The 13095-nt window shown below is 40.3% G+C and overlaps 1 protein-coding gene across 2 annotated transcripts in view; it reads left to right on the forward strand.

The window, feature by feature from the left end:
• The first annotated feature begins 910 nt into the window (after positions 1-910).
• The window catches only part of CSNK1A1 (casein kinase 1 alpha 1), a 21809-nt gene continuing 9624 nt past the window's right edge, over positions 911-13095 (forward strand). For both annotated transcript variants that reach the window (XM_072400971.1, XM_072400972.1), the window contains exons 1-4: positions 911-1395; positions 9753-9859; positions 10547-10673; positions 11721-11819. In XM_072400971.1, the coding sequence (XP_072257072.1) occupies positions 1273-1395; positions 9753-9859; positions 10547-10673; positions 11721-11819 (456 nt within the window). In that variant the 5' untranslated portion in view covers positions 911-1272. The remainder of the gene's footprint in view (positions 1396-9752; positions 9860-10546; positions 10674-11720; positions 11820-13095) is intronic.

The raw sequence follows: 13095 nt of genomic DNA on the forward strand, positions 1-13095 counted from the left end.
TGGGGGCCAAAAAAAAATAGGACGTTTTGCGGGCCAGATTTGGCCCCCGGCCAGAGTTTGACACCCCCTGCTTTACAGGTATGTTGTTCCATGCTGTATAGGCTCTCTATACGCATACTCTCTATTGTAAGTCTAATACAAACCCAATGAACATGGCAGCCATTAGGATTTCTACCTGAAATAAATTGTCATTCAGGAAAGTCCTGCAAACTTGTACCAAGAAGCCCTGACATTGCCAGGTATCTGCACAGTCAGCACAGGGTGTATGGAAAACATTTTATTGTTTCCAGACGCCAATTTAAGCTTCCTGTGCATTTGTGAGTAACTGTAATGACAGTAAAGGTAGGACAGATTGGGGTGTGGTAGCACTTCATTGCTCACACTGACGCCCTGGGCTTGTCTGAGCCGGCTGGCTGCAGCACCTTGTACACACCATACGAGGTCTCCTGTCAGCCACCAGCGCCGCCATCTTTGTTTACTGTGACACTGCGAAAGGAGAGGTGGAGGGAGTAGGGCGGGAAGACATTTTGTCTCTAGTTCTCTATCGCCGAGACCCGTTTCCCCTAGAGCCCTCTGTCAATAAAAAACGGATTTAAGTAACAACGTGGAGAACAAAAACAAATTGCCGCGACTTTAATTTAAATTTAGTTTAACTTGACTTTAACCAAAACCGCCAATTTCACTAAGTAAGCCGAAATATAAGACCGCCACACAAAAAACTATGAAGTAACTAACAGCATCATTCCTAAATAACCCAATACCACACCGCCCACAGCAAACATGGCCACCGGCATTTGGGCGCGCCGTGACGTAACCCACCCACCCAGAGGGGCGTGGCCGCAGGACGGCTGTGTGGACGCAGTGTGAGATAACGTCGTACGCTCCTTCCCTTGTACCCAGGGTGCAGTGCGGCACGGAGGAGGGCATTTTGTGGTGAGGGAGTGAAAGCGGAGGGGTTAGCAGGAAGAAGAGAACACAAGATGGCGGCCTGAGGAAGACGCGGTGGGGCTGCGGCTGTGACACAGGGAGGGAACGCCACACAAACCCGGCGGTACCGGATCCGGCAGGCTCGGCAGAGCCGCTCCACGCTCAGACGGAAGGGCAGCAATTCTTAGGGGAGCGGCGCTACCGCCGACTGAACACACAGCGAGCGCTCCTCCTTGCCCTCCGGGACCTGGGCAGCTCCCTCGGCCCCTTTCTCATCGGGCTTTCTGTGCCATTCCAGCACGGGCTATAACCAAACTTATTGTCGCCTGTAACTTTTCCCGGATCATGGCGAGCAGCAGCGGCTCAAAAGCCGAATTTATTGTCGGTGGCAAATACAAGCTGGTGCGGAAAATCGGATCTGGCTCTTTTGGAGATATCTACCTGGCGATTAACATCACCAATGGCGAGGTAACGTGGCCCTACATAACACGGCCTGAGGGGAGCGCCCTCTGCTGATTGCCTAAGCGCCTATGGCCTCTATAGTGCGGCCTGCTGGGCGCCCTCTGCTGGCTGCTGAAGGGGCTGTTTGACCCTAATCCCCCTCCATGTTATTTGTGTGTGTGTGTGGTCTATAGATTGGGGGTAGCCGGGCACTGCAGCATGGAATGTGAAATTATCCCGGGGGTGTGGGGTGCTTGTATCGGGTTATCAGGCCTGTAACAAGTGTTGTGCTAATCACTCATTACTTACAACCCAACTCTGACCATCATCACACCCGGCCAGACAATACGTCTAATCCCCAGCCCCGGATTATAGGGAGGGCAGGGTGCTAGGCATAGGAAGGCCATTTCATCTTTGTAATTGTTTATAAGGAAGTGATTGGCCTTCATATAGAGCATGGAGTGATCATAGGATGTATACTGTGTACCCACAAGCCTTGTTCTCATATCTCACCCCATACTGTGAATGTTCTGCCAGGAATATAAAGCTGCAGAGAATCTAAAATCCAAGCAGCTCCAGATCCGCACACATGGGCTAAACACAAATGTACAGCACACGTTGTGAGATCTAATTATACTGCTGGGCGAAGGGCTCCATGGATCCTCTGCACTCCCTGAGATGGTGACAAACATTGGGGCTTTTTAAACTGTGAAATCGCTAAATAAACATTTTGGTTTGATTTCCAATCTTTCAGAACTTAGTTTGTGATAACTGTGTACACAATGAGATGTTACGTGTGGGTGAAGTCACAAATCTTGCTGAATATTGTGGTGTCCATGGGTTTATGGAGATGGTTTCCCCATCATGAATCACTATGTATGTGCCGGTCATAGCCATGGTTTGTTAGTTGTCCGTTGTCATGCCATAGTTATCCCTGACTTCATTTTCCTAAATCACCCCAACTTCCTGGTACTCACTTTGCCTTTAGTTTTGTGATATTTGCTGTACTCCATGTTAGCTGTGTAATGTGTGAAACACTCCTTTTCACTTCTTTTCCTTCTTACATTCTGGACACATCTGGCTCCATTATTTAGAACTTTATCTAAAGTTCAGTCCATTTGGATATGATACCCTAAGGCATTGTTACTTTTATAAATATAATATATGGACACACTTCTATGGGTTTCACTGCTGGAAAACTGTGGCAAGCAACACAATACAAACCGATGGGAGAGGTTTACACCTATGTCTTGTGATATTCATCAATATGATTCAATTCATCGTGTGTGCGGGGAATTAGACTTTTGTGAGCTATTAACATGTTTTTCTTATAACAAAGCATGCTGTGTCTGTGTTTTGGGCAAAAGGAAATTTGGGTAAAGTTAGCCTTATTTGTGAAACACGTTGCCATGCTTTATAAATGTGTTTGGATGTGTGTGCTTTTGTTTGTGGACTTCTCCCCCAGGCTGTATCAGGTAAAGAGCTTTTTTTATGCTAATATCCCCTCATGGTAGTAACTCACCAGGTTCCAACTCCTAACTATATCTCAAACATTGCACCCTTTTGTTATTTAAGCAGTGTGAAGCTGCTCTTTGTACATGCAACTGCTTGCCCCCCATGGGGTGTCATGGCATACCTGGTACACCTTTAGCCATGGAGATGAAGTGTTACTTCCCTTCTGTCACATGACTGGTTTGGTAATTGCCTTGTTCTTTCTCATGAAAGCGGGCATAGAGTATAAGCTCTGGGTTAAACTTTTTTTTTCTTGTACCCTCATTGTGAATGGGAAGGTTGCAAATGAAGTCTAAATTATCTCTAACTTCAGGGCCTAGAACAGTCATCTGACCGCTAGTTAAGCTCAATCATGGGCAAATTTGTTGGTAAAGCTAAACTATTTTACTTCATTTCCCCAATTATGACCACGTTGTATGTCAGTCCTAGCAAAGTCACATTCTGCTCTAATGGCTTCAGAACTTTAAAGTGCTGACCCGGAATGAGTATGCAGATCATTAGATCAGAGTGACTGCAATGACATCCTGCGTTATTTGTGTGTGGAGGTTTCCCTTAATGCCTAATATCTTGATGGGAAAACATAATGAATCTTTGCAAATGAATTTTCCTCTAAAGGTTTAATTGCACTTTACCAGCACAGCGCCAGTGTTTCCATGGTAAGGTAAGGTAATCCTACCTAGTACCATGTTTGAATTCCTGAGACAACTATCATTCCCTCTAGATAAAGTTGACGTGAAGGAACAGAATGTGTGTTATGAAACTAAAGGTGCGTACACACTTCCAATTTTTATCGTTCCAATCGAACGACGAACGATCGATTGGGCAAAAAAACGTTCGTAAAAAAGTAACCAATGACGCCGACGAACGAGGAAAGTCGCTGGACGACGATCGTTGAACATCGTTCGTGTGTACGGTCGTTCGTTGATCGTCCATGTTCATAGCATGCGTGATGAACGAACGTCCGTTCACTTTCCTGTCGTGCACATAGTTCCTCTATCGCTCAAACGATCGTATCTATTGTGTGTACAATATCTACGAACAATCGTGTCGTTATCTCTATGTGCAGGATCGGTGCTATACGATCGTTCGTATATATCGTGCATGAACGTTCGTCGTTCGTTTTCCAACGATAATAATTGGAAGTGTGTACGTAGCTTTATGCAGTCACTTCATTTTTTGAACTTTCTACATTTGCTGGTCTTGAAAACTTTTTGCTACCAAATATACATTTCTATTCAACAACTATCCACTAATTAGGTTGGCTTTCCAGTTCATGGTGAGTTGACCAGGAGAATAAATGGTAGTAAACAAACCCATGACATTTAAATTTAGTGACAATTAAATATTCACAAATCGCCAAATGGGTAAGGTGAGGATGTGTATGTGGTGTGCTGGCATTGGGAGCTTTGTATTGCTTTTTTCTGCTGTAACCTACACACAATCCTAGTTACACTGTGTTCAGATTGTAGAGGTTGTAAGATTGGTGTCTAATATCAGAGTATGGTGACTAATATTCTTGACCTAATAATGCTTATTGCTTGGCCAACATTTTGATCTGACTAAGAAAAAGCTCGCAAGGCAAGTTAAGCTGTCCCAATATTTTCTCCTTCCATGGTTTGTATATTTGTACAAGTTGGGGCTTGGCAGGTTTGGAAGTCAGTGAGTCAGCATAGCAGGCAGGTGACTATCATCTTTATAATGTGATCCATAGCGGCAGCATTTAGATTCCTTATCTTAGTTTTGCCTTAATTACACGTCTCTACAAGTCTTAATAGTCTTCTAGGCCAGAATTGCAGATGTTGTCACAAGACTGGAAATCAGGACTGTGGAGACAATTATTGTGTACATGGATTTGGCAAAAATGTACAGACCTAACAATCCTAGTGGAGAATACCACAGCTAATACCTATCTAGACCTTGGCTCATGTGCCATCTTTTGCAGTTATCCGTTTTACATTTTTTCTTTTTTACTATACCCGTACGTAACTCGTACTTAATGACCCCTGGGGGGGGGACCAAACTTTCCCAACATGTAATTATCTGGACTTTTTAATTTTTTTTTTTTCCCTAAAAGTGTTCAACTGCAGTGTTTTCATTTCAAGGAAAAATGAATTCACTTGCTTTGTGCTGTCGAACTTGCTAGCAGTAGGCTTAGCCCGTTTTCTAGCAGAGACACCACTACCCTCCTTTCATGTTATGACCTCTCCTCATATGGGAGTGTCTCCTTACTCTTTGTGCTGGCCTGGAATCTCTCTCCCTCACCTCTTGACGTAACCTTCCCAAGCTACCTGATAGGAGTGTCAGAATATTATAATAATATAGAGATTGTCTCCTGAGTGACAGCTCTAAAGCTGCTGACGTGACATCCAAGAAAGCACCCAGCAGCACTCTCAAGGCCTCTTCTTCACAACAGGGACAATATACAAATGCACATATAATAGATTACTTTTGTTGGTCTGGAAACAAGTTGTTGTGAAGTATGTTTTACCTGGTTAGCTGTGTCTGTTTTAAGTAAGGATCCATTATTCATTCATTTCTATACTTCTATAGCTCCTTTCTAAGATTGCAATCATCAGGTTTATAACATGTGAAATGCCAAGAATGTATCCACTAGACTATAGGCCTTTGGATATATTTCAAGTTACGTATGTACTGCCTGAAATTTCACCTGTAATTTGACAAATGGGTCTGAGCTGCAGAAACAAAAAGGGGAAATATATATATATTTGCAGAATTCTTCTTACATATTTTGAATAACCGTTCCGCTACAAAGTTGTCATAACTTTTGAGTATTGTTCATACTATTGCACTGCTTTTGCACATGTAAGACACCATTCTTACTACTGTAATGTGTTGCACTGTAGGGTGGCGCACTGCAAAAAGCAAGTTCAGTGGTACGTATTTATGTGTATTAAAGCCCATTCAACATGCACACAGGAGTTTGAGTCCTGGCCTGTCAGTGTTCTTTAAAGATTGGTCAGAGGAAGGTAAGTATTGTGGAAGGGACATGCAATGTCCCTTTTGTAATAGAAATCATGCCTTCTTGCAAACTAGTGTGGAAGTACAGTTTCTATTTAAAATGATTAAGAAATCTTCTTTTTTTTTTTTTTTTTTTTTTTTTTTAGAGCTCTGCCCATGTAATCTGGAAAAGCTTCTTGTGAAGCCTTATTTGCAATGTATAGTTGGCTGTGCCTAACTTTCCCAAAAATGTCATCTGTAAAATATACTTCCCACTTTCCTGGTTTAAAAAAAACACCATGGTGTAAACTGACAGAGTTGCTTGCAATAATTCAGAGTTTATCAGGAGTCTTTTTAAGTTTGCATTCCAGTGTTGAGGCATGAGCATTGTTTCATTTATTTTACAATATTTTTCAAACTAAAAGTTGGTAAATATAAAAAAAAGTGCATGGGGGGATATTGAAAATTACCACAGGTTCATCAAATCAAAACAACCTATTTGAGGCCCATATTACATAAAACATTTGATTTGCTTCAAGGAGCACCTTCCCTCGGTAGTAAATGCCTTTTCTTCACCTGTGTATGTACGGTGTCTGTAGTTCTTGCTTACAGAGCTGAGGTGACTTTCAGGAAAAAGAAGGATGTTTCAGGTGCCCTCTTGATCTAATACAGTATAACATTGTGACCATTGATTTGCCATCTGCTCCTAAATGTGTTTGTGCAGCTGATATTTTTTTTTCTTTAAATTCCGCTTTTTGTGGGCTGGTCTGAGTGAAGGACAGTTGTCATAGAAGTGTGGTCTGTGCCATTCTCTTCCATGAGTTGTTATAAAGTTGTTGGAGGAGGCACATACCTAAATGTGTGCAGTGCTTACCACGTCAGGTAAGTCCATGGTAAAGTGACTCATTGGTAGGTGGTGAGCATCTGCCAGTAAGCAGCAAGTATGCACTGCACAGTTTAGAGCTTAAACAAAAAGCCGCCAGAGAGTTAGATTTTTGACTGTACTGTTCTGCTGTTGTGCTTGCCATCCCAGGCACTGATTTTTATATATATATATATATATATATTACAAATTCTAATTGTAGTCGGGTTGACATGCACATACAGAACTGTTTATGGGCCTGATCTCCCTGCACCTCATTTCCTCTCATCTATGCATTCAGCCGATGGGACAGATCAGTAGTAAGTCAATTTGACATCTAAAGTTTCCCTATTTTACCTCTTCCATCCATCGATATGTGAGGATGGGACTTATCGTTCACAGGAAGTAGGTGGTAAACATTATTAGGACTTCAGTCTGTTAGCTAAAAGTCACTAAATAAGGACTCAAGTTTGTGTGCATAGGTGCACAGATACACAATAGATTATTAAAAATTAAAAGGTGGTTAATATGCGTGTTAGGCTAGTATTTAAATAATCAACATAATTGCTTTGAGAACTTGCCTTGTTCTGTTGCAACTTTTGTAAGCCTTTACTGCAGTGCAGTATAAAGCTAATGCTTTACTCTGTACTTGTAGGTATTAAACCTTTCAGCATTTGTGTGGGAGATCATGTGTCTCTATATCCAAAACTTTTTTTTTTCCTTTTGTAGATTTCCCTTTACTTCCTGTTTTAGGAAACCATTAGCCCAGACAATGCAGTAAAGGTAAAACTGCAAAAGAGACAGCAAAAAAAAAAAAAAAGCCAACAAGATTCATCTTCTTGTTTGTGTTGTTGTTGAGTTTCTTCCACTTTCTGTCTGTTAAAATATTTGGTCCCAGTTTGTTAAAGCAGAATGTAATTTAATTTAAAGAAGAAAAAAAAATCAAGCAACACAATCTGACTCTAGTCGGTCCCATGCTGTCCCCTATTCCTTCTTAACAGTGCAGGCAGGACGGTGGGTGCAGCCTTCTTCCAGATTCTTCCTATGTCATCTCATCTCACTGCACAGTTTCTTCCTGAAATCCTTTTCCACACAATAATTAAAGGAAACTTGCATTAGGCTGTACTTCTGTACAGGGGGTTCCTGTTTTCTTACCGTGTGAGGTAAGCTGCCCTTTTCTGCATTGTCCTTGATGCAGAGTACATGCTTGGTACTGCATATTTTAATGTCAGTCCTAATGTAGAGGATTAACTGTGCCTTAATGAGTAAATGAAGAGCTGAGCACCCTTACAGGTTGGACATATTTATATTAAAGGATAGCCTCTATAAGAATAACATAGGTGTGTTGTGCTGTGGTCATGGTTGCTATTAATTTTCTAGTCTCTTAATGACTCTTGTGCGTCAATTAAATGTACCATAGATAGATTTAAAATATTATCAAATGTTTTCCTGTGCATTCCACCAATTGGCAGTACTGCAATATTTTGAAGACCTGAGGAAAAGTACTGTAGACACAAAATAGTCTTTGCTGTGTTGATGCCACTTGGGCATATGTAGTCAGTGATAGATTCCCCCCCCCCCCCCCCCCCCCCCCTATATATTATATAAAGATTTCTTTGTATTAGACTCAATACAGCTATTTTGTATTGAATCCAAAACAAAGTTATTTGAATTTCCCGACGCCCGGAGAATGTTTCTGCAGTCACCGGCTGGAGGTCGGAGGAGGAGGACGTGTCCCGAGGACCAGCAGGACGCCGGGGGATGCCAATGAAACAAGGTAAGTGGGTTTTTTTTAAATGTTTTTAGTGACCCTGAGTGTGACTGGGGATTACCCCTTTTTTCATGGAAAATCCACGCTGAGTCACACTCGGAATTACCGCTGGGGGGGGCGGGGGTAAAGAATAAAATGAATGGGCAAACACTGAAGTGGGTATATAATGTGTAAAATAAAGGAAACATACTATGTTTTTATTTTTAACTTTTGTTAGTGAAAACAATTGTTAATGATCATTCTGAATATTAATAATTATTCTCAATGGGTAATTGCTAGATAGACATGTTGCTGGGCTCACTAGCGTCCTTTGAAGGGGAGAAGACATGGTAAATGGCCTAGCTGCAAAGACATGGCTATAGATGACTGCAACATTGGTTGTTCGAGACCCAACAGGGCAGATTAGGAACAACCTACTGTCCCTGTAATCCCTGGCAGCACAAGTTTATTTCCACAAGGTTTGATAAACTGTTTAGAATCTGTGAGGAAGTAATATCATGGCTGATATGTAATGTACAAAGTTTAATCCTTTTACAGTCTGACTGAAATTTACCCTTTCCTCTGGAAATATTTTGTAAAAGCAGTTAAACTGCTTCAGTCCATGGAAAAAATGTTTTTCTTTATAACCACTAAAACCTACAGATAATCCATTGATAGGTTTGTATATAAAATTGATGGCACGCAATTTTTTTTTCCTTGAGGCTTATTTTTTGCTCTTTTTGTGGTCATACATACAGTGAACATTTTAAAAATTTACATATATTTTAACAGGCTGTAAAAACGTTTTTTTGCATCCTCTGTTTCTGTAGTCAGTTTTTCCCGGGTCAAATGAGCAGGTCTGCTAATGATTATAGCTTGCCAAAAGCTCTGTTGCCATCTGTGGTAATACACCTTTGGTTTAACCATAGCTTCCAGCAAGTTATTTATTGATCGGGATACTGCAGCATATAAGCCAGCGATGAAGCATATTTCAGTATGTAGTGCGGCAACTGTGATTTTTCTTGCTAGCATTGGATATGTATAGTGTAATATAATACAAAAAGTGCCCCAGCACACTTGTCCAGTAATTAGTTAAACAAACTGTTTCAGGCTGACAGCACTAAGCCAATGCCTTTCAATTGCCATTACTGCAGGATTTCCAGTTTAAAACTGATGTTTTATGCTACAGTATATTGTGTTGGTACAATTTAGGATTTTGCAGCGTGCAGATAGTATCTGATTTGCCTCTAAATTTAAAAAAAAAAAAGGCCTAACTTTTTTTTTTTTTTTTTTTTTTTGCAGGAAGTTGCTGTAAAACTGGAGTCACAGAAAGCCCGTCACCCACAGTTGTTGTATGAAAGTAAACTATATAAGATTTTGCAAGGAGGAGTTGGCATCCCACACATTCGGTAGGTCACCTTTGCAAACATTTACTGTTGCAAACATTCCAGAATTCTGGGAAGTGCTCTGCGCTTTTTTTTTCTAATTATCTTTACCTCCTATAAGTTTCCACTAAGCTCCTTGTCTGAGCACTTCCCAGAATTCTGAAATTTTCACCCGGGAAATACATAGGGAAGCTCTGATGCGAGAACAGCATGTCCCATTGGCACTCTACTTTTTTTATTGTATTGTATTGTGTGTATGCAGAGGCATGCCTTCAGCTGAGCGTTGCTTGTTTATTGTGGTAATGGGACAGATTCTGCACAGTGTCCTGTTTACATAATGAAGAGACATAGCCCACTTGTGCGTGCATGGCAAATTACTTTACATCTCGCTTACATCTTTGTTGTGGTTATGGTCAATGACTACCGTAGAATTCCTAAGGGGGAATGTAGCCACCTTAGAACTAAGGTTTTCTGCAAGAATCTTCCAAATGCTTATTTAGATTAATTGAAGGTATTGTTATTCAGGCAAGTTATACATAATTCAAAGTGTGGCTACGGGATCTTTTGCTTTTTACTTAAGTTTATTAACGCTTTATATGCGGATTACTCCTACACATTCTATTTGTAATTTTTCACAGTGAAATATAAGAAGTGTCCTGTTTTTGTATTTTGTCACCATGCATACTTATAAATATGTATGTTTCCACTTAGGTGGTATGGGCAAGAAAAAGATTACAACGTTCTAGTCATGGATCTGCTTGGGCCAAGTCTCGAAGATCTGTTCAATTTTTGTTCACGCAGGTTCACCATGAAAACTGTGCTTATGTTAGCAGACCAGGTAAGTTGTGTTCTTTTGCAAAGGAGGGTGTATTTTTACTAGTCTATTATTTTGTAGATACCCTCCAGCTTCCAGTGTGTAGACTTCCCATAAATCTGAATGGAATGTGCTTGTTATGTCTAATAAGAGGAAGCGACATGGCTAGCTGCAGTTGACCTGGCAAACCTCAGTGTATTTTATGATGCACAAAAGCTCCCTTCTCAATTCTGCAGGTGCATGCACCTAAATGTTTGCCTATAAAACTTTAGCTGCAAGACTGCCTTGTAGTGTTTCCGTTTCTTCAGTAATTTTTAATTAGTATGGACTGCCGCCATGCTCTATTGCATTCCCCATGGCACATTAGTTGGCGTTTGTGTTCAGGTTCCAGACTGAGAAGATCATATAGAATACCAAAAGTGTTATTTTCACGGGTTGTGGGAGATAAACACCTGAAAAATAGTGAATGCAGATAAAAGATACCTTATCTAGCAGAAGGTGCATTATATTACTTTTTGTTTTTGTTTTTTTTGGGATAAGATTTCAGATCTTTAACCTTCACTGCTTCATGTGATGAAACAAATGGTGCCAGGAATAAAAAAAAAATGATTTTGTAGCGGAATTATACCCAAACCAAAATTAGCTTAACAAGTGGCCTTGCTAAATACTGCCCTTTGGAAAATAAAAAAATCTTCCTCTCTTGTCCACTAAAATCTAGCACTAATCTCATGTGTCCTCTGCTACACTTGGTGCTTTCTTCTGCTGTCCTCCACATCACTACAGGACACCAGGTTGGCGTTTAGGTCAGCTGAAGCCCCCAAGTGTAGCTGGGGTTACGTAGGATGAACACTCTGTAATGTAACCGTATCTTCTCAGACTTCAGAGCAGAATTTCTTTTTGATGGGCTGTTCAGCAACATGAATATTTGGCTAGTCAAGTGTTATTTGGTAGACCATATTGTATTAGGTACCTGTAATGTTGTGTTGGGTCTTGTGTTTTGAATGTGCCATTTCATTAAAATGTAGCAAATGACAAGTAATTTGTGCACATTCTATTTTTTCTCATATTTAGATGATCAGTAGAATTGAATATGTACACACAAAGAATTTTATACACAGAGACATCAAACCAGACAACTTTCTAATGGGCATCGGACGTCACTGTAATAAGGTTAGTATAATTTGTGAACGCTAACTTTTTCTTGTAAATTTTTTTTCTGACTGCTTTATTTTATTCTAGTGATCATAAAAATTTTCTTTGATCTTTAACATAGGACTTCTGTGTTAGGCCTCTCACGTGTCTTTTATTTTACCTGTTTACGCTTAGATATGATCAGTGTGGCCTTTTCAAGGTTTTCCAGTGCAAGCTGGAAATATCATTGGTAGTAGGATTTAGCATATCCCCACTTTATTTTTCACCTAGTTCTGGTATGTCCTGGTCATCTTAGTTCTACACCGATTAAAGCCACTTTTCTACATCTCCCCAACCTGGGACCTTCAGAACACCCTAAAGTCTAATTATCAGGAACCTGTGTTGTAACATGCACCACTATTGTTTTGTTGTGGTGCTGTAGCCTATTCGTGTACATTCATCTGGATTGTTAAATCCGGTATGACAAATTGCAACTCTCGTGTTCAAGTTAGCTACAGGATACGAACGAAAGCCAGGTTACTAGCAATATACTTAAAAAAAACATTGTAACGGAACAGTTAGGGTAAGTCCCAAAATTTATGCTCATTAGTTGTCAATATGTGAGGCTGGAGGATGAGTTTGCATGTCAAGGAACTTGTCAGCAGTGCCATCTCCCATTTTTCTTCTCTCAGGTTCACTTTTTGTTCATCTGGTCGAGCATAAATATGACACGTGTCCTAAAATGATTTGTGTGCCATTACATAGCGAGCACAAGAACTCTAGAAACTCTTGTAGACCTCAGTTATCCCACAATATCCCTTCGCAAACTTACTATAGATTGAAGCTTGCAAAGATAGATTGACCTTCAGTGTTGCTGTATTAATGCCTGGGAAAAACAAATGACTTTGCTCACAATAATCATATTGCTAGTTTTTCTAGTGGACAGCCACACATATTTTGCAAATATTTTGGAAAATGTCTTTAACATCCTAATAGTGAGTTGTTATAAATTTTTACTGCTAGATTGTATTTATTTTAAATGGTCCTTTACTATTCTTACTCCGCTTAGTTAATAGAAGATTGTTAGCTTTGCATGGTCTTTACATCTTTATCTCCAGTGTTATATTTACTGAGCTAACATAACATGCTTCCTTGACAGTGTGAAAATGTATAGGCGGGCAGACAGGCAGCAATTGGCAAATCAATAAGCATGCTGTGCATAATTAGATTTTAAATTGGGGGATTATTTATAATATTGATCAATTGTGTACATAACTCTCTTTATTGGAAGCAAGATTGCCAATTGTGTGTTTTT

The sequence above is a fragment of the Pyxicephalus adspersus genome, chromosome 2 (assembly GCF_032062135.1).
Source record: "Pyxicephalus adspersus chromosome 2, UCB_Pads_2.0, whole genome shotgun sequence".
Classification (NCBI taxonomy): Eukaryota; Metazoa; Chordata; class Amphibia; order Anura; family Pyxicephalidae; genus Pyxicephalus; species Pyxicephalus adspersus.